Source organism: Aethalodelphis obliquidens, unplaced genomic scaffold (assembly GCF_003676395.1).
Source record: "Aethalodelphis obliquidens isolate GAN/ISIS:26980383/991018 unplaced genomic scaffold, ASM367639v1 scaffold54, whole genome shotgun sequence".
In the NCBI taxonomy this organism is placed as follows: domain Eukaryota; kingdom Metazoa; phylum Chordata; class Mammalia; order Artiodactyla; family Delphinidae; genus Aethalodelphis; species Aethalodelphis obliquidens.
Genome location: NW_020837998.1, coordinates 14036240 through 14058789, shown reverse-complemented (window position 1 = coordinate 14058789; position 22550 = coordinate 14036240). Strand labels below are relative to the sequence as shown.

The 22550-nt window shown below is 39.5% G+C and overlaps 1 protein-coding gene across 1 annotated transcript; it reads left to right on the top strand.

Annotated features, from left to right (window-relative positions):
• Positions 1-719: 719 nt before the first annotated feature.
• Positions 720-21840, top strand: TAF7L (TATA-box binding protein associated factor 7 like). Its single transcript, XM_027086135.1, has 13 exons — positions 720-999; positions 4942-5009; positions 5845-5923; positions 7294-7427; positions 8069-8195; positions 8435-8490; positions 11003-11044; positions 11909-11981; positions 12316-12429; positions 12857-13075; positions 13272-13384; positions 14692-14751; positions 20817-21840. The coding sequence occupies exons 1-13, from the start codon at positions 720-722 to the stop codon at positions 20859-20861; spliced, it is 1410 nt and encodes a 469-aa protein (XP_026941936.1). The 3' UTR covers positions 20862-21840.
• Positions 21841-22550: the final 710 nt, after the last annotated feature.

The following is a 22550-nucleotide window of genomic DNA, read 5'->3' as shown; positions in this document are numbered from 1 at the left end:
AGTTTTCAGTGTTATGTACCACAACAGATAAAAATAATTAGGGATTGGGAGACAATGTGATGATTCAAAACAAGAGATCAACATATGCCAGTGAGGTTCACAGTTGTTAGAGGTGGGTTGCAAAATTGATCCTGAGCTTCCTAGCAGCCATCAAAAGGAAATTACATAATTCACATTGTCCAATGATTCAAAACACACTATTAATGGTATTTCAGTTACTGAGAATAGAAATTTTACTTTGAGTTATTATTAAAGAATAATTTTTGATATAAATGCCATCAATAATTTTCTACAGTACATGAAAAACGGGTTTCATTGGTCCATTTTGTATTATAATCTTCAGTGTACCTCACCACATTATGCTAAAGTAAAGATCAGTGGATGAATTCTCAAAGGGACAAAAAATGGTTTTGTCTTGGTCTGAAGCTCTGGCAATTTAGCTTCACTGAAGGGAAAAAAATATCACGTATCCAGAAGAAACGACTGTACCACAATTAGTCTTCTAAAAATATTTATTCCTTACCATGAAGTTTAGATAAGTGAAGGCAACAGAGACTTCACGTCTATAATCTCTAAGAGGCACCACTTAATGTCTCTAATATTACCCCTGTGTCTTTAAGGACACCATTTTAGGAACGGTTTCATTTTTAGGAAAGTTCTGGAAACTTTTAGGTCACATGACTCAATAGGAAGCCATTTTATGACCTCAGCGAGAGACCATGGAGTGCCCTGAGGGACGGCGCTGCAGTTCCTCAGAAAATGATTTAACACCGACTTCAACATCAGAAGTAATGAGCCTCCGATATTCCCAAACTGCCGTTTTCCATGGAGCTGAAACTGCCGGTGGTCTTGGCGCCCAAACTGCCGGCGGTTTTGGCGCCCAAACTGAAGGCGGTCTTGGCACCCAAACTCCTGCCGACTATGGCGCCCAAGCTGATGCCGCCATCGGCAACCAGGCTGCTGCCAGAACCCCTCTGGAAAACTTACGAGAAGGGACAGGTAAGTGGTTTTAAGATTTTTTCCGTACATTAAGGATCTATGGGAGAAACGAACTGCTAGAAGTTTATTTGAACCACGATGCCCATTTAAGAGAAATAAGCGGAGTACGCTGTATCTCTGTCCAAAAGATGTAAAATAGTGACTGTTTCGAAGGGATCAGCTAGTTAGAGTAGTTTGGGCGCGGATTCTAGTTATTTAATGCGTTTGCGCGGCGGTGTAGTTTTCACCAGGCGAGGTCGCGTCACCAAGGAACAAATCGGTCCAACCTAACAGATTTGTGGAGCAACCGATTCTGCCACCCCTTTTACAGTTATCACTGTGTGCTGGTAAAACCCCCGTGGCCGACCCAAGGGTCGTCCCTGTGTAAAGGGTATTTGTTCTTTTTTTTTTTTTTTTTTTTTTTTTGCGTTATGCGGGCCTCTCACTGCTGTGACCTCTCCCGTTGTGGAGCACAGGCTCCGGACGCGCAGGCTCAGCGGCCATGGCTCATGGGCCCAGCCACTCCGCGGCATGTAGGATCCTCCCAGACCGGGGCACGAACCCACGTCCCCTGCATCGGCAGGCGGACTCTCAACCACTGCGCCACCAGGGAAGCCCGGGTATTTGTTCTGAAGCCTTGCTCCGCGAGGTACTTGAGCGGCCGCAATCAGCACCCTTCGAGTTACCGCCCAGGCACGCGGCAAGCTGGCCGCCGCCTCGAGGCCATCCGCCTATCCGCGGTGGCGGAAGTGTGGGGAGGGGTTGCGCGCGAGGCTCCTCCCTGTCGCCACACAGTCCGCCCGCCGCCGGGAGCCCACTCGCTCCCTCTGGAACCACCCTGTGCAGAGAGGCCGTCCCGGCGCGAGTCGGCTGAGGGGCGTGTGAGTCCGGCGGTCGGAGGGCTCAACGAGGCGCCAAGGGCTGCTCGCTGCTCTTCCCTTGCCAGCCCACCTGGGGTGGCGCGAAGGCTTAGGGCCCCTTGGCCTGGTGGGAGGTTTTCTAGGGAAATGGGATCAAAGCCTAGGGCTGCGGTCTTCCCTTGGGAGCCTAGTGCCCCTGGGATAAGGATGGAGTGGTCATTGCCTCCAAACTGCAGCTAGCAGCTATGAACTTGAGAAACTACCAATTTAGTTTTGTGCTGACTTGTGCTAATGGGAGCTTGCGGTCAGGCGCCCTCCATTTAATCATAATTCTGATTCCAATTCTAATTCTGATGAAGTGAGATGGAGCTGGCTGGGTGGGGGCGGTGAATGGTGGAGAGAGGCCCTGTTAATTTAATTAGGTATCAAAGAGTGCTTGCTGGAAAAATGTGGATGGCTTTTCTTAAAAGAAATATGATGCAACCAGTTCATTGTATAAATGCAGATAGCAAATCTAAAAAATCATTAAAACTCATTTCTACCAGGGATGTCTACCTTCTCTGAAATGGTTCCAGTTCTTACATTCTTTCTTTCATAAGAGAGGAGTTGCCAGAAAGGCACTGAAATGAACAAAATGCCTTAGTCTTAATTCTGCTGATAAATCTAAAAGTTACTACTGATCTGATAAAATCTTGCTTAGCAGCTAGTTCTTGAAATCTGTATTTCTGCTTCCAACCTTAAATGTTTGTTACTCTTATGTTAGGCAATGTACCCAGTCCCAAGATTTTTTATTCAATTTATTTTATTTTAATTAACTTTCCCCCTTACCTTTACATTTAGTTGTGTGTGTGTGTGTGTGTGTGTGTGTGTGTGTGTGTGTGTATAACTGTATGAGGCAGGAAAAGGAGAGAAATGGCTATCACAAATAATCAATCTCTTTTTCTCCCTTTCTCTTTTTCTCTCTCTCTCTCCTCCCCCCCACCCCACCCTCCCATCCTGGGTGTCTGATTTTTCACTCCTGATTTCTCTTGTGCTTTCTATGCCTTTCTGGTAGTTTCTGAAGTCAGCCTAAAGGACTGAAATCATAACTGGTGAATGGTTTACCTGTAATAGGGTCTCAGACTCACTTGTATGAGGTTTTGTTTGTTTGTTTTTCCTTTTCTCTATTTTAACTGGTAGTGCTAAATATTCTTTGTCCTCCCCCCACTTTTTACAATTTTTTTAAATTGAAATATAGTTGATATACAATATTATATGTTACAGATGTACAATATAGTGATTCACAATTTTAAAGATTATGCTCTGTTTATTGTTATTATAAAATATTGGCTATATTCCTCGTGTTCCACAATATATCCTTGTAGCTTATTTTATTATTTTTTTTCTTGTAGCTTATTTTATACCTAATAGTTTGTACCTTTTAATCCTCTACCCCTACATTTCCCCTCCCCTTCCCTCTCTCCACTAGTAACCACTAGTTTGTTCTGTATATCTGTGAGTCTGCTTCTTTTTTGTTATATTCACTTGTATGTGTTTTTTAAAAAGGTTCCAGTGCTTTTAAGTGAGATTCAAATTCAAAACTCAGAACTCAATTAATGGTTTACAGAGTATTAGGGGCTATACATTATCTGGAGCTTTTCATCTAACTTAAATTATAAGATTTTATAACTTGGTGTATAGCATAGTGTCCTTAGAACATAAGAAAACTTTTTCAGTTTTCATATATGTACACTGCTTTTTTCCATTTATTTATTTATGGCTGTGCTGGGTCTTTGCTGCTGCATGCGGACCTTCTTTTTAGTTACGGCGAGCAGGGACCACTCCTTGCTGCAGCGCGAAGTCCTCTCATTATGGTGGCCTCTCCTGTTGTGGAGCACAGGCTCCAGGTGCGCAGGCCTCAGTAGTTGTGGCTCGCGGGCTCTAGAGCGCAGGCTCACTTGTTGTGGCACATGGGCTTAGTTGCTCCACGGCATGTGGGATCTTCCTGGACCAGGGCTCGAACCCGCATCCTCTGCATTGGCAGGCAGATTCTTAACCACTGCACCACCAGGGAAGCCCACTTTTTTCCATTTTTGAGAAAAAATTTCCTCAGAAGTAGTGTGGGCCCTAAAACTCAAAATGCAAGCCACTACAGATATATCCCTAATAGATGGAAAATAAGATGAAAAAATAAAGATCAACTTGGAGATTATTCACTTTACAGAATGTGCAATATATATATATGTGTGTGTGTATATGTGTGTGTGTGTGTGTGTGTGTGTGTGTGTGTGTGTGTATGGATTCATCTTAGGATTCCTTCAAATGGCTCTTAGGGGTATTTCAAATAAGTAGTGGTTGTGAGGATTAAATGAAATAATAGACCTTATGCACTCAATGTAGAGCCTGGCACATGGAGTGCATGCAGTAAATGTTAGTGATGAATAAATCAAATTAGATTTTATGTTTTTTCATTATCATCCCTTCAGAAATGAGTCTATTCCATGAAGTTAGATGTACTTATATAGATAGCCCAGCCATAAGACTGGGGCTCCTAACTTTTCCCCGAGATAGCTCGGAGCTGTTGATGTTGGCTTTAGAGTCATAAAAAGCTGCCTGCTCTCACACGGACTGTTTAATTCCTACCATTTTATTGATCATTAAGGTGAAATACTGAAAATTAAGCTCTGTTTCCTTCAAATCATCATAGAGCATTTCTGCCAGTGGTTTTTGGGGTTGATTTTGGCCTTTGGTTGGCAGTCTTCTCTGCAGAGGTATGTAGCTTACTTGCTTTGGTAGTCACCACTGTATTGATGAGTTAATCCTTTACCGGAGAGTCTAAGAATATTAAGAAGACTAAATCATGTGTAACAGCTCTTACTTCATTTGTTATCATGTAATTAGTATTAACGTTGGAAAATCTGCACATATGGGAGGGGAGATAAGGTGACTTTATAAATAATCAAGTTATGTCAAATAAAGTGTTTTGAAGCTGTACACACATCATTCCAGTGAGGGTTATCAGCAAAATATTGTATAATTTTACCAGAAGTGGTCAATAGAGGGGGCAAGAGGAGTTTTTGGTAACTGTTGGTTTTGTTTTTGTTTTCGTGAACTCAAAAACAAGAGATGAGTAGAAGCCAGGATGAACCTCCTTACGAATTTGAGAAGCAGTTTATATTGCGTCTGCCTCTGGTAAGAAACCCTTGTATCTCAGGCCAAATATCTTCAGGGCATAAGTATCAGCCCTGCTTGGATTCTGTAGCACTTCTGATTATTTAATGTAGGCTATAAAAACCAAGAACATTTGTTTCCCAGGAGTTGTGTTGTATTTAGCAGTCCTATTCTAGCGTGTACTCCTTTAAGCAGCATTTCTTTTGTCCTGCACATGCCACCTACTGTGTGGGTTGATTTCCTGGCAAACAGGTGGGACAATGATGGATTCAGTCACTTATCACAGATGCCAACAGCCTTGCTCACTGGACAGCCAAGATAAGACTCTTCTAAAAGAGAGTTCCTTTCTGTCACCTCAAAAAGGGGCAATGGAGGGGTTAGCACTGTCTCCTCAAATTCATCATCATGCAAGGCTGTTGAAGCTCATTTCAGCATTGTGTTAGGGACTCTTCCCCTATTGACACCTGTATTTAAGTATTATTTAGTCTAAGAAAGGTACATTAAGGATGGGCTTCAGAAAGGTATTTCCCTAATTAGGGTTAGTTAATATAGCCAGTAAACTGCAGCTAAGCCTTCCCGTAGCAACTACAACTTGAAGGGTAACAGTGAGAAACAGGAAGGTACAGCTAGGAGAAGGCATTATCTGTAGCTACTAAAAGACAACAATGAGATTAGAGTCAACCTCATCCTAACTTGACTTATCCAGTGCACAGTATCTCATGGTACATGGCCTTGTTCCTAACGTTTCGGAAGTTTAAGGTTCTATTTAAGGGAGGACTGTCTCTGACATATCTGTTCTATTACCTGCTAAGTAGACAATTCATCCTTCTGATTTTTCAATCTACCTCCTTTTTAGGAACATGCTTCTACTGCCAGAAAGATAATACGGTCTGGAAGTGCTGCCATGAAGGATAAACTGAAAATTGACTTATTGTGTAAGTAGTTAATATCCATTCACCATACATTGAACAGTAATTTATTAAGGGATTGCTATGTGTCAGGCACAATACTAGATGCCAAGTATGTGACAAAGAATAGAATGTGGTCTCTGTCTTGATGGACTCAAAGAGAGGCTTCAGTCACTTCCATCTCTTCCTTTTAAGAGGAAAGGAAGTAGAACTTATACAACTTGAGGTAATTGTCATGGTGTGTATAAGGAAGAACTTGGAGGTCAACTGTGGGATTTGCATACTGCTGATTGTCTCCTATATGAAACTTGTGATTTCTGACTGTCCAGGGGAATGACAGGTGGATGTACTATTCTTTGTTTACAAAAGTGACATATCTTTATCTTTTTTAAATAATATTTATTAGAGTTTTAAATACAGAGAAGTATATGAAGAATAAAATTTTAAATGGCCCATAATCCCACCACTCTGGTAGCCCTTACTGACACTTTTAAAAAAAGGAATACAAATGCATGGCTAGAAAATTCAAATAAAACAGAAAGGTTCAAAAGGAGAAGTGAAACTATCCTTCACAGTGCCTCAACCTCAATGCCAAGGATAACTAATATTGGCCTTTTCTCCTTGTGTTTCCTTATAGACAAAACTTTTATGCATAATACCAACGTATAAATAATCTCTCTATATTTTTAAAGATAATTTACACAAAAAGGATCATGTCAAACATAGTTCTGCATCTTTCTTTTTTCACTTAATATTAGAAGATTACACTTGAATCCTTTTGTATCAAGAGACGTTCATGTTTGAGACATCTGGGCAGGATTCAGAGTTGTCAGTATATAGCTGACTCTTTCCCTCTCTCTCTCTCTCTCTCTCTCTCTCTCTCTCTCTCTCTCTCTCTCGCGATTGTGTAGAATTTTATCTAGAATTTTTATCTAGAATTTTATCTAGAATTTTAACTAGAGATTATAACTTGAGACTTATTAGTACTATTCTAGAATCAACCCTCCCCTTACCCAACCCTTTGAAAACACCCATGTACAATGACATGATCGAATGCTCCTAATGGTATCCAAACGAATGGGTTTAAATGAATGGAGTTGGCCTTTCAAGATGAGAATGAAACAGTTACCACTTCATTCACTTTAGTTCACAACCATGACCAAGAAACTCAGCTACTTTTGATGGAATGACATAAACTAGAAAAAAAGAGCTCCATATACTCTGCCTTCTTTGCTGTGGGAAGTTACTAATTGCGTACACAATTCTGGCATTGTGAGAAATAGTAAGTTTCAATGAAAGACTCCTCTGTCCCCCATAAGTCTTCATTATTCAAACCCCAGGAGTCTTGAGAGTACATTGGGAAGATGTCAGCTTTAATCTTTTCTACTTCTGTTCAGCTGATGGACGTCATGCAGTTGTTGGGGTTGAAGATGTCTCACTATCTGCTAAGCTGGTTGATTTGCCTTGTGTTGTTGAAAGCCTGAAAACTCTGGATAAAACAACTTTTTATAAAACGGCAGATATTTCCCAGGTATGGACAAGTTTTCTTAATCTACTCGCCCACACATCCTTCAAGGATTTACTTTCTCCCTCCTTTTCTTTCTTTCAATTCTCTTTTCACCTGCTTGTCATTTCTAATTTCCAGCTCAATTGCACGGGGAATACAATGTCATGTTCTGGTTTGGTGTTTGATCCATCACTTTTCACTACTTTATCCAAATAGCTTTTAGAGCCTCCTGTTTGCCATTTATAGTGCCTTTCATTATTTGAAAAATATGAGCATCTGGGATCTTCGTCTGAAATTCCTGTTAAAGCAGTGTGCTGGTAACTCTGGAGGTTTACATTGGTTCTTATTCATCATCTCTACTGTTGATTTTTTGTTTCCTTTATAAATGAAAATGCTAAGATATATCTTGTTTTCAACACATTCCTTCCGCAGTGGTAAGCACTGGAGCTAAAAAAGACAACAACAAACTCAGAGTCCATATGCTGTGCTGCCGAGATAGAGAGAGAATGCATACGAGTGTATGTAATACTTGGTTTTCTGGAAATGCCAAGTAGCATTCTCCTTACTTTTGTGCTCCAGGATTTCTGGTGGTAAGAATGATCATTATCCATTACTAACCCAAGATTTGTGGCCACAGTCAACTTCTTTGTCTTTGTTAAATGCAGATGCTTGTGTGCACTGCTGATGGTGGTGTCCACTCTCATCCTGAAGAACCGGTTACCTCTACTGATCTTAAAGCAATCAGGAAAAGTAAAAAGGAGAGACAGAAAAAACATATCTGGAAGCGTGGCAGTAAGTCATCAGTCCCTTGCTCATTCTGGCTAACTACATTTATCTGCTGGATCCTAATTACTTGTGAGCCAGGGATCTGTTACCACACTTAGGTATTTGGTTCAGTAGGCATCCAGACACTCTTAAAGGAACGAGTCGTGTCATGAGCCAGTGGCTTAGAGCATAACCTTATCAAATTCAGACAGATATGTGACTACCATCAGTCATATATACATTTCACCATGTTGAATTTATTTTAGTTACTCCACCACTTAGGAATGTCAAAAAGAGAAGCTTCTGCAAAACAACAAAAGAGGTTAGTGCCATGCTATTTCTGTGTCTACTGGTTGGATTGGAAGAGGATTATGAATGGGGGGGAAGGGAGACAGTCAGTTGGGTATTCATTTTTTCAGTCATTTATATGTCCAATAAACATTTGCTGAGTATGAGCAACATGCCAGGCACTGTGTGCTAACAATTGGAAATATGTAAAGAACAAAAACAGACTTGACCCTTGAAGTTATAGGGTAGTCACTTAGGGATCTAGATGTGTCATGAACTTGAAACTCCTGCTAACGCTTTTAAAAGTTTCCAACTGCAAAATCTTGTTTTAAAGTGAACACATCCAGAACCTGAGAATTGGGAATTGTGGTTGTATTTCTAACCTTAACTCAGACTTGTAGAACCCTGGGCAAACTACAGGAGTACTATACCTTGGCTTCTTTTTTAATTAAATTTTTTATTTTGAAATAATTGTAGATTTACATGCAGTTGTAAGCAATAGAAAAGAGATACTGTGTACCCTTTACCCAGTTCTTCCCATTGTAACATTTACAAAACTATAGTACAGTATCACAAATAGGAAATTGACATTATTACTATTCACTAATCTTATTCAAATTGCTCCAGTTTTGCTTTCTCCTGTGTATGTGTGTGCATGTGTTTAGTTCTATGCAATTTTATCCCATGTGTATGTTGGTGTATCCACCCACGCAGTCAAGATACTGAACAGTATTGTCACCACCAGGATCCCTCATCTTGCCCTTTTAAAGCCACACCCATCTCCTCCTCACCCCAAACCACCAGGCTCTAACCCCTGCTAATCACTAATATGTTCTCCATCTCTATAATTTTGTCATTTCGAGAATGTCATATAAGTGGAATCATACAAAGTATAACAGTTGAGACTGGCTTTTTTTTTTCACTCAGATTAATTCCCTTAAGGTCCATGTGGATTGTTGCATGTATCAATAGTTCATTCCTTTTTATTGTTGAGTGGTATGCCGTGTTATGAATGTACCACAGTTTGCTTAATTGTTCACTCATAGAAGTACATCTTGGCTGTTTCCATTTTTTGACTATTATAAATAAAGCTGCCAGCAGGTTTTTGTGTGAACATAAGTATTCATTTCTTTGGCATAAATGCCCAGGAGTGCAATTACTGGGTATGTTGCATGTTTAGTTTTATAAGAAACTACCCATAGTGTTTTCCAAGTGGCTGTACCATTTTACATTTGCCCCAGAAATGTATGTGTGATCCAATTTCTTTACATTTTCACCAGCATTAGGTGTTGTCACTATTTTTTATTTTAGCCATTCTTATAGATGTGTAGTGATCTCACTGTGGTATTAATTTGCATTTCCCTGATGGCTAAAGATGTTGAGCATCTTCTCATGTGCTTGTTTGCTATCTATATGTCCAGTTCAGTGAAGTGTCTGTTCATGCCTTTTGCCCATTTTCTAAATGGATTGCTTTTATTGTTGAGTTTTGAGAGTTCTTTTTTATATTCCAAATACTAGTTTTCAGATATGTGGTTTGCAAATATTTTCTCCCAGTCTGTAACTTGTCTTTTTATGTTCTTCACTGGGTCTTTCAAAGAGCAAAAGGTTTTTTGTTTGATGAAGTCCAATTTATTGATTTCTCCTTTTAAGGATCATGTTTTTCATGTCAAGTATAAGAACTGTTTGCCTAGCCCAGATTCTGAAGATTTCTCCTATCTTTTTTAAGTTTTATATTTAATTTAAGTCTGCAATCCATTTTTGAGTTAATTTTTGTAAAAGGTTTGAGGGTTAGTTCAAGGTTGTTCTTTTTTTTCCCCTTTGCATGTCCAATTGTTCCAGCACCATTTGTTAAAAAGGCTACCCTTTGTCCGTTGTATTGCTTCTGCACCTTTGTAAAAACTAAGTTGGGCATATTTGTGTGAGATTTTTTTCTGGGTTCCATTAATCTGTGTTGATCACCGATTCCACAGTGTAGCTTTGTAATAAGCCTTGAAATCAGGAAGACTGATCTCACTTTTCTTTATTCAAGATTGTTGTAGCCATTCTAGAGTCTGTAATTTCCATACACATTTTAGAGTAAGCTTGTCTATGTCTATAGAAAACCTTGTTGGAATTTTGATAGGAATTGCATTAAACCTATAGATCAATAGCTTTACTATGTTTAATCTATGAACATGGTTGTTCTGGTTTTATACTGTCAGTCAACAGCATTCATTGAGTGCCTACTAAATATAAAACTACATTAAGGGCTTCCCTGGTGGTGCAGTGGTTGAGAATCCGCCTGCCGATGCAGGGGACATGGGTTCGTGCCCTGGTCCGGGAAGATCCCACATGCCGCGGAGCGGCTGGGCCTGTGAGCCATGGCCGCTGAGCCTGCGCGTCCGGAGCCTGTGCTCCGCAACGGGAGAGGCCACAACAGTGAGAGGCCTGCGTACCGCAAAGAAAAAAAAAAAACTACATTAAGAATGGTTCTAGAACTCTTTAAGCTTTAGTAAAGTACAACAATTATAATATAATTTCATTGTTCATTGTGTTTTATTTCATAGGTCACTGATATCAAACAAACTGAAGAAGTCAGCTTTCCTGAGGTAGACAAATCGTAATATAACTTTATTGTTAACCTATGCTGTGTTTTATTTCACAGCTCTTTAATTTCAAACAAATAAAAAAATCATAAAGATTGCTTTCAAGCCTTCCTTCTCACCTGTAACCCCCACTCCCATACACATACACTGAATTTGATTCACTGAAAAATGAATTCATTGTTCAATGTCTGACAACTCCAAGAGCAAAAGATACAATTTGATCAGTGACCCTGTGTATTTTAATCTGCTTCTTTTCTGTGATATTTATTTTTAAAAACCATTTCTTGGAAGCCAGGGTTCACTCTTACCAGCAGTTGTTTGTAATTAGTTATTCCCCCTCAAAGTTCTAATCTCTATTTGTGGCATGATGAATTGGTTGCTGTGGAGATAATTGTCTAAAACTGGATTTAAGGGAGAATATGTGGCTAAGACCCAGTTTTTATAGGAAACTCTCTAATAATAAAGATGTGGAGAAGTGGAATCTGGGATTTTGGATCTTTAAACCAAATTACTTCCAAGTAACAAAAAAATTATAGTTCTTTGCCAGTGTGGGTCAGCACAAATAATTAACAACTGAGGCTTAAGGGTCATGCCTCTGAGGAGGTCTTTAATATAGAGTTGCAGATTGAAAAGATTAAATGTCTCAAGTAATTTGATTGGGAAAAAATAAGCTTACTGTACAAAAATATAGACCCTGATCAAAGTTTCCTTCATAAATAGCATTGTTTAAAGTAGAAATTTGATTGGATGTATCTTAAAGAGGCCTAATTATTTGAATTCATTTGTATGTAGGAAGAGGACATTTCTGCAGAACACAGGGTGTTAAGTGATGGTACTGGTATTCCTTCTTCTCCAACTTTGGTTCAGCATGTTGAACCTCCTGATGTGGAAAAGGAAGTGAAAAAACTACTGCACTCAGATGCTGAAGCTATCAGTGTCCGTATCCTTTTATACTAAATATTTTCTGTGTAGTCTGGTCCACCCAGAATGCACTTGGTGACAAGCTCTCATTTCTGATATTGTGTGCTGATGTTAATGTACAGAACTTATGATTTTTGGAAATGTTACTTTCTAGCTAGGAACAGTACATTCATGTAATAGAAATTATTTACTTGCGTAATTCAGTATAAGGCACTTTTCTATACTAGGAATCCAGATACAAATGGCCTGAAGTTGGACTAAATTAAATAGCACTTTCAGCCAGAGAGCCTCTTCCCTTTCAAGTTTGCCTTCTGCTTTCTTTCTGCTTTTTCCTTGACTGCCTCTCCTTTCAGGATGGGAGGTCATTGCCGAAGGTGAAACCAAGGAAATAGAAAGTCAAGGCTTCATTCCAGGCTTTGAGATAGCCTCAGAAATGAGTGGCTGTAAGCAGCGTCATACCTTACCAGGTGCATTAATAAAGGCAAAGCAGGAGCTTCAGAGAGGGCAGGTGTTGACTGTGTGTAGGACCATTCTCTGTAAACTCAGGCCAATCACAGAAAAAGGGTGCCTTTGCCCTTCTCTCCTCATATTGGTCCCACAAGTTTAGGGGTTTTAGATTGGGGTTCTAATATCCCATCCATCTCTGCTATTCTAAATTCCTGTGGGCCCTTGGATTCTCTGAATATTTTGATCATTGAGTACATGAATGAATGTTACAGTGTTTTGCCTTTCCTGTCCTTGTTTTATAAAGGGAGTAATCTTCCTGTGAGAAAAATTATTTTTAAAATTCATTGGTTGCCCAGTAAACTTGAGGGGGAGTATAATTGCAGCTGGAGTGGGAATTATTTGAAAAGCTTCAGATGGTTTCACCTTCCTTTTGCTTAAAACCCATAGAATATGGTGTGTTTCGGGAGATGGTCAATGACTCTAGCAGTAACAGTGAAGTTGAGGATGATAAGGAGGAAGATGAAGAGGGAGAGGAGGACTATGATGATGCGGATAAAGACAAGGAAGAGGAAGAAGATTATTATGAAATGTATATGGAAAGGGAGCTACAGGACAAGTTCACTGAATCTGGCCAGTATGAGGCAAAGGAGGGAACCAGCTCAATGGGTAAGTTAGGGAAAAACAAAGGGGTGGGACAGAGTGGGTGGCAGTACTAAAGACTGACTTTAAACACGTGTTAGTTGCAAAGTTAAGTTTGAGAAATTATTGCTCAGATGTGTAGTGGAGTTTTAGTTGATTTGGATCTTGGTCCACTAGTTTAGGCCATGTTTAGATACATGAAGTTTTTGTCTATCTCTGTTAGTCATGAAAATTCAGAAGCAGACTCATTACGTGGAGAAAAAACTCCAAGAGATTCAGTGCAAAGCACAAAGACAGAAGAAGCTCATTATGAAAGTGGAAAACCTAATGCTCAAGGTAAATTCTTGTTGGCTGGTATAAATATATCCTGATATCTTACTTTCAAAATCCCATCTTTGTGTTTCCACTCATGTCATCTCTGTGCAGCATTCTGGCTCATTCATGAACCTGAACAACCTCTTAGATACCCCTAATAAAAGATAGCCCTATTTCCTTTTACCTGAGTATTTTTGATCATCTTATATAAGCATTTTTGGGAGGGGACCAGGAGACTTGAGATAATAATTGCCAATATTGAACATTTAACTATGTGAAAGGCATGTACAGAGCTAAGCATTTTACGTGTATTATCTCATTTCATCCTGACATCCCTGAAATATAGGTGCTGTCACTATTCCCATTTTATAGATAAGAAATTGAAATTCAAAGAGATTAAGTAACTGGCCAAGGACCACAGTAAGTGGTAGGGCATAGATTGAACCCTGTTGCTCTGTACCAAAACATATTCATTACAATGAAAGAGAAACTAAATTAATTTAAAATTTTTATGATGCCTGCTTGAACAAAAATTAATATCATGCTTTATTTTTATTAATATGCATTAATACATATTTTATTAATACACATATCAGCAAAAGGAAAATGTATGTTTAGGCCATGTTTGCTTCTCTTTTTATAGTGAGGGAAATTCTGAAGCATCTGGAGAATTCCTTGCCAGATTTGTTTTTCTATAGAGCTGTTGTCATCAAAGGGGAGCAACTTGACACAGAACTATACTTATTTAGAGTGTTGTCCTTCAGAATAACCAAGTTAGATAATAGATGTGGACATACTTTGAAAGATACAGATATATGGTATTATGATTGTTGTCATGTGCAGTAGTAGTTAAGAATGGTAATATTCTGCCCTAGTGCAGGGGAATGAAGGAGTCAGCACCAGATTCCAAGCCAGCTCTTTAAGTAGGTCACCACAGTCAAAGGATTTGTGCTAAACTAGAAAAAGGTAACATGAAGGCATTCTAACTCTTTGTTTTAGGGCAAGAAAAAAAGTGCCATGTAGGGTGTATAAAATCAAATCGAATGGCCCTGCAGTTGGAGAGTGTAGTTTTTATACTCTAAATCCTTTTTAAAATGTGTTTTTATTGAAGTAGAGTTGATATACAATGTTGTGCCAATTTCTGCTGTACAAAGTGACTCAGTTATACACATAGAGACATTCTTTTTCCAAATCCTATTTTAAAAGTACTCTTTTGTTACGACTGACAGTTTTCTTACTTATCAAATTATTTGCCAAACTCTTTGTCTCTCTTGGTTCTCTTTTCCTTTGAGACTCAGCATTCATCTTTTATATAATTCGTTTTCCAGAGTCATTTACAGTCTGTGCTGGAGCAGCTTAAGCTACAGGAAAAACAAAAAAATGAGCAGGTGAGAAGTGTGTTTTCACATCAACCAGAAAATATTTGATGCAAAGAACCCCACCCCCCATCTCATTTCTGGCTGTTCTTTCACAGGAACAGTAGTGGCCAAATCTTCTAAATGAGGGTAGCAGGTTGGAACAAAGTCTTTGTGAAAATTTGTTCATTCAGCAGATATTGAATGTCTATTAAGTGGAAAGCACTGGATGTACACACAGTGTTGAATAAGACACATACAATACTTTTCCTCATGGAGCTAACAGTCTAGCAGGGAAGATCAACAGCAAACAAATTATCATACAAATATAAAGGTGCAAATCATAAAGAAGGGCTGTGAAGGAGAAAGAGTCAGTGGTGCTATCTGAATAGAGTCCTGAATTAAATTGGGGAGATCATAATCAGCCTTTCTGAGGAAGTGATACTTAAGAGACCCGAAGGAAAAGTCCAGGCAAAAAGTGTATGAAGAGCTTCTTGGGTGGAGTGTATGCCAGGTCCCACATTGGAAAAGAGCTTGGCCTCTTTGAGGACCTCTGCAGTATTTAAAGCGAAAAGAGAGTGACTTAAGGTAAGGTTGGAGAAGTAGGCAGAGGCCATATTGTATGGTCCCTTGCAGTCCATGATAAGGAGGATGGGTTTTAGTCTTAAGTGCAATGGGGAGCCCTTGGAGAGTTTTAAGCAGGAGAGTCACATTTAATTTAGAAGTTTTAAAGATCACTTTGATTATTATCTGGAGAATGGATTGTGGGAGGGCAGGACTAGAAGCAGGGAGGCCAGTTAGGAGGCTGTGGGGTCGTCTAATAAAAGGTGATGGTAACTTGAAATAAGGAGGTGGCAATGGAGATGGAAAGAATAAATATTTTTTCTTTTTTTATTGAAATGTCGTTAATTTACAGTGTTGTGTTAGTTTCAGGTGTACAGCAAAGTGGTTCAGTTATATATATATGTGTATGTGTGTGTGTGTGTGTGTGTGTGTGTGTGTGTGTGTGTGTATTCTTTTTCAGATTCTTTTCCATTATAGGTTACTACAAGATATTGAGTATACTTCCCTGTGCTATACAGTTGGTCCATGTTGTTTATTTTTTATCTATTTTATATATAGTAGTGTGTATATGTTAATCCCAAACTCCTAATTTATCTCCCTTCCCCCCTCCTGCTATCCCCTTTGGTAACTATAAGTTTGTTTTCTATGTCTGTGAGTCTATTTCTGTTTTGTAAATAAGTTCATTTGTATCATTTTTTTAGATTCCATATGTAAGTGATATCATGATATTTGTTTTTCTCTGACTTACTGCACTTAATATGATAATCTCTAGGTCCATCCATGTTGGTGCAAATGGCATTATTTCATTTGGAAAGAATATATATATATATTTAATGGCAATAAAAATGTGTTATAACAGCTTTATTGGGATATAATTCATATACCATACAATTCATCCATTTAAATTGTACAATTCAATGGCTTTTAGTATATTCACAGAATTGTGCAACCATCACCACAATCAATTTTACATTTTTATCACCCAAAAAAGAAACCTGTACCCATTAGCAGTCATTTCCCGTTTCTTCTGACCCTCTCACTCACCACGACCCCCCCACCCAGTTCTAGGCAACCACTAATCTACTTTCTACTAGCCTATTTTGCCTATTCTGGTTATTTCATATAAAAAGGAAACATATGTCCATGCCTCTCTCTCGCTTTGTCACAGCTCACCCTTCCCCCTCCCCATATCCTCAAGTCCGTTCTCTAGTAGGTCTGTGGCTTTATTCCTGTCTTACCCCTAGGTTCTTCATGACATTTTTTTTTCTTAAATTCCATATATATGTGTTAGCATACAGTATTTGTCTTTCTCTTTCTGACTTCACTCTGTATGACAGACTCTAGGTCTATCCACCTCATTACAAATAGCTCAATTTCATTTCTTTTTATGGCTGAGTAATATTCCATTGTATATATGTGCCACATCTTCTTCTTTTTTTTTTTTTTTTAACATCTTTATTGGGGTATAATTGCTTTACAATGGTGTGTTAGTTTCTGCTTTATAACAAAGTGAATCAGTCATACATAAACATATGTTCCCATATGTCTTCCCTGTTGCGTCTCCCTCCCTCCCACCCTCCCCATCCCACCCCTCCAGGCTGTCACAAAGCACCGAGCCAATATCCCTGTGCCATGCGGCTGCTTCCCACTAGCTATCTACCTTACTGCGTTTGTTAGTGTGTATATGCCCATGACTCTCTCTCGCCCTGTCACAGCTCACCCTTCCCCCTCCCCATAACCTCAAGTCCATTCTCTAAGAGGTCTGCGTCTTTATTCCTGCTTTACCCCTAGGTTCTTCATGACATTTTTTTCTTAAATTCCATATATATGTGTTAGCATACGGTATTTGTCTTTTTCTTTCTGACTTACTTCACTCTGTATGACAGACTCTAGGTCTATCCACCTCATTACAAATAGCTCAATTTCGTTTCTTTTTATGGCTGAGTAATATTCCATTGTATATATGTGCCACATCTTCTTTATCCATTCATCTGAAGATGGGCACTTAGGTTGTTTCCATCTCTGGGCTATTGTAAATAGAGCTGCAATGAACAATTTGGTACATGACTCTTTTTTTTTTTTAACATCCTTATTGGGGTATAATTGCTTTACAATGGTGTGTAAGTTTCTGCTTTATAACAAAGTGAATCAGTTATACATATACATATGTTCCCATATCTCTTCCCTCTTGCGTCTCCCTCCCTCCCACCCTCCCTATCCCACCCCTCCAGGCGGTCACAAAGCACTGAGCTGATCTCCCTGTGCTATGCAGCTGCTTCCCACTAGCTATCTACCTTATGTTTGTTAATGTATATATGTCCAGGCCTCTCTCTCGCTTTGTCACAGCTCACCCTTCCCCCTCCCCATATCCTTAAGTCCGTTCTCCAGTAGGTCTGTGTCTTTATTCCTGTCTTACCCCTAGGTTCTTCATGACATTTTTTCCCCTAAATTCCATATATATGTGTTAGCATATGGTATTTGTCTTTCTCTTTCTGACTTACTTCACTCTGTATGACAGACTCTAGGTCTATCCACCTCATTACAAATAGCTCAATTTCGTTTCTTTTTAGGGCTGAGTAATATTCCATTGTATATATGTGCCACATCTTCTTTATCCATTCATCCGATGATGGACACTTAGGTTGTTTCCATCTCCGGGCTATTGTAAATAGAGCTGCAATGAACATTTTGGTACATGACTCTTTTTGAATTATGTTTTTCTCAGGGTATATGCCCAGTAGTGGGATTGCTGTGTCATATGGTAGTTCTATATATACACTACCAAATGTAAGGTAGATAGCTAGTAGGAAGCAGCTGCATAGCACAGGGAGATCAGCTCAGTACTTTGTGACCGCCTGGAGGGGTGGGATAGGGAGGGTGGGAGGGAGGGAGACTCAAGAGGGAAGAGATATGGGAACATATGTATATGTATAACTGATTCACTTTGTTATAAAGCAGAAACTAACACACCATTGTAAAGCAATTATACCCCAATAAGGATGTTAAAAAAAAAAAAAGAAAAGAAATACAGTGATGCTGAAGAAATTTTAAAAAAAAGGAAACATACACTACAAGGTCTGTTGTGTCTGGCTTCTTTCACTTGGCATAATGTTTTCAAGGTTAACCCATGTTGTGGAATGTATCAGTACTTTATTCCACTTTATGGCTGAATAATATTCCATTGTACAGATATACAACATTTTGTTTATCCATTCATCCATCAGTCGACATTTGGGTTGTTTCCACTTTTTGTTACCATGAATAATGCTGTTGTGAACATTTATATATGAGAGAATGTATTTTAAAGGTAGAATTGATGGGAATTGGGCCAATTACTGAGTGTTGAAGGAGAAAAGAGCATTAAGGATGTATGCCAGATTTCTAACTTGAAAGACTATCATTTAAAGCCACAAGAGAGTGAGCAGAGTGAAAAGAAAAGAGGGCAGTGTGGGATAAGTGAGGGTCAAGTAGCTGTATAGAAATGTATGCTGGTTCCAGCCCTATACTGTTGAGGGTAGAGTAACAGTTTTAAAGAGACTGGAGGTCGTATTATGAGGATGGACTTAGCATGGAGCTTTTTTAGGGGGGGGCCCACGCCGCGCATCTTGCAGGAACCCGCACCTTCAGCAGTGAAAGTGTGGAGTCCTAACCACTGGACCGCCAGGGAATTCCCGAGCATAGAGCTCTTAAGGTAGTGATGCCATCCCCCATGCTCATCCCCATACAAACAAGGCCAGGAGAATTCTTATGTTCTGTATATTCCCTTCCCCTCAGCACATCACTCATCCAAGTACTGCTTATAAACAGCCATGTGAACAGTTAATGCCAGGATTGCTTTAGCACCCACTAAACATCTTTGTTTTCCTACATGTAAGTAGTTAGTATTGGGGAGTGCTATTTTCAACATAGAACTACAGTTGTAAACTTTATTCACTCAGAACCCTTTATGTTAGCTCATTTATTCAACATAGATTTATTGGGCACCTACTTAAAGCTAGGTTCCACAGGGAACTACAAAATGCTTATGACATAGTCTCTGCCTCCAGTTGGGGAGAAATACATGAGAGGGATAGGAATTTAAAGGAATGAGAGCTCACTTTTGTCCATGGAGATTAGGGGAAGCTTCATGGAGAGATGGTGTTTGGGGCCTTAAGAGGTGGGTAAGGTTCTAATAAAGAGATAGAGAAATGAAGGCATTCTGTATAGAAAGTAGCATTCACAATGGCTCAGAGGTGGTGATGCCAGGCTTAAGAGTTTAGATTTTTGGTGTAGGTCATAATAAGCCCTAAAAGCTTTTTCACCTGGGGAGTAACTCAGGAAATTTTCTCTGCTAGCAGTATATAGGAGAAATTGGAGGGGGGAAAGACTAGAGGAAGATGCAAGTGATAGAAGGAATCAGAACTTAAAAATTGATTGGATTTCCAGGACAAAAAGGGAACAAGGAGCCTGGGTGACTGGAAAATGGTGAGCCACTAACAGGAATGAAGACAACTTGAAGAGGATTCTTGGGGGGTGGAGGATGGAGAAGATGATGAGTTGAGTTGGAAGCACTTTTTAAAATGGGAGATTGGAGAGTGCCTCATGCATAGAAATGATCATTGAAGCTGTGGGGATAGATGAGTTAGCCAGGTTGACTGTTCAGCAAGAAGTCTGAACCTAAGGAAAAACCTCCCTTTAGGAGGTGGTGGGAGGAGAAAGTGCCAATAAAGGAGAAAGAACTGGAGAAGTCAGTGGTGGTAATCATGGTCAGCATCTGAGTGAAAAGATGCTCTCAATTACTACAGCTAGCAATTATAGCAGTTTGGTAGCTCATGTCCAGCACAGGATCATTTTGTAATGCTCCATTCCTGTCATTCCACAAAATGAAAATCCACACTGATATGGGGTGAGCTAAATTGAATAATACTCAAAAACAATCTTTGTCTCAAAGACAGTATACCTGAGTGTTATTGGTCACTTTGCCATTTCAAGTAAATAAAAAAAATAAATCTTACATCACAAAATGTTCAGGGCTTCTGACTTAAAAAGCATCAGGGTAAGTAGAACGTCATCAGACTTGTTATTGGTTAGGACTCTGAGCCAGTTTTCAAGGGTCTCATAACATGGCAGGAAGCAGCAGCCACGACTCGGTTTAAGACACGGTGCGTTCAGTGGGGCAATCAGCTATCACAACTGCCTTATCTTCTGAGTCTTAGACTATGGCTACAGTGATCCCATCTCCTTTGCCCCTACAGTGAGCTGTGACCTCTGTACACTCTTCCCAGAAGTACAAATTCTTAACAGCAAGCATATTTAATTTCTTTAGTATATTCAATTTTGAAGCTTCCTTTTATAAGTTTGGCATGATAAAGGACAGCATCATTGTTTGTGTTCTTGACTGTGGCACTGTTCTTTGGAACATTGTAAGACTAAGATAACCTTATAAGTGCCAAATTACAGTCTTCCTTTTTGGTTTATATAAGTAAATTCTAGATCAAGTAATGGAACTTAAGATTTCAGATGAATTTTTCATGTTTTTCTGCCTCTCCCTACAGCTTATTTATCTACGGAAAAGACTGAACTATTTTCTGAAGAAGTGAGGAGAGCCTTCAGCCTGGCACACAAACCTTGGCTTCACCATCCAGACTGAAGACCTAGATGAAATTGTACCTGTTTCTTCTCCTTTCATTGCCTTATGTTGCATCATTTGTATTTGTTTCTCTGAACGTTTTTTTTTTTTTTTGCTAGTTATATTCAAAGTTTGTAGCCATGTAGAAAGGGACAAAGTATTAAAAAGTAGTAGACCTGAAGACCCAACTTAACTATGGGACTTGGCTTCTCTTTATCAATTTGAGAATTAACTTAAATTGTTTCTCTTTTATGGTGTCTCAGATGATTCAGCCATGCTTGCCAAAGGCAAACAGTCTAACCTGAAGGCTATACAGCTGGTTTGCATAGATTTTTAGCTTTTTCTTCTTCTGTTTGTTCCAAATATTTCCTAAAACATAGAGTCAAACCATTTCTACCATGGGCTAGCACCTGCCACAGTGAATAAGTGCCTATCTGGCAGCAGTTGATACTAGGTTGTATCCTGTCTCTGTTCAGGCATTAATGGCTGCTTTCCGGCTCAGGGATGATTTCTTGCTGCTGCTATCTTTGTTCTGTTGTTAATGGTTTTAGGATTGTGTCTGGTTGTTATTTGGCAGCTATGGGACTAGTTAGAACAGAGATGATATTCTGAGCTGTTATCCTTATTCTGAGCCTCTTCTTCCTAACCCCCATCGGAAAAGTTTAGGAAAAAAAACAGATACCTGTGGGAGCTCCCTGGTTGCCTAGTGGTTAGGATTCCAGGCTTTCACTGCCATGGCCTGGGTTCAGCCCCTTGTCTGGGAACTCCCATAAGCCTCGTGGCAAAAAAAAAAACAAAAACCGAACAAAAAACAGATACTTGTATTGCCTGTGAAAACTTCCTTAAAAACCCTGGGCCAGTTTGGTGATTTTCAGCTATGTTAAGATTTTATAGTCTGTATTCCTTAAGCAATAAATAAATTCCTTAAGTGGATTACTGTCACTTTATTAAACAGCTCCCATGATAAGTACATTCATATCCAAAAGGAAACTGGTGAGACAAGCAATAAATTCTGCAGTTAGGAAATTAAAGAAGATGCTGTCAGCACTGGGACATCCTTCTAAAAAGCTCTTAGGATAACTCCTAATGAACTAAGCAGATCATCTCATATTCACCATAAATCATTGGGATTTTGAGAGAAGGTACAGAGAAGTAACAAAAATGGCAGCTCCAATATTTGCACTGAATTATGTTGTAGTGGAAGGAACACAAGGTTGGAATCCTGGCTCTGCTACCTACCTTGGGCAAGTCCCTACACCTCTTAGAGCCTCTGTGTCCTTATCTGGAAATCAAGGGTGATAATGCTTGTCACCAAGAGACATCTGAAGGTTTTCTGGAAGTAGCCCAGCTAGACCCAGGTCTGGTCCCAATTGATGAAGTCGGTGCCACTCTAGGAAATGAACCCCCAAGATTTCTCTGCCACTTTTAGTTCTCTCATTCCAAGTTGAAGGTAATAAGCCAAGGGCAGAGAAGGGGAAGTCAGTATGCATGGGCAGGGCCTATGGAGAAGGGATGAAGGCAGAAGGAATGCTGGGGACAAATGCAGGGAAGAAGTGGGTCTAAGGGCGAGAGACATGGACAAACAAAATGAAGCCAAGATTAGGAGAAAAGTTAGAGGATAGCTTGAAAACCAAGATGGTTTTTTGAAGTTTTTTTTTTC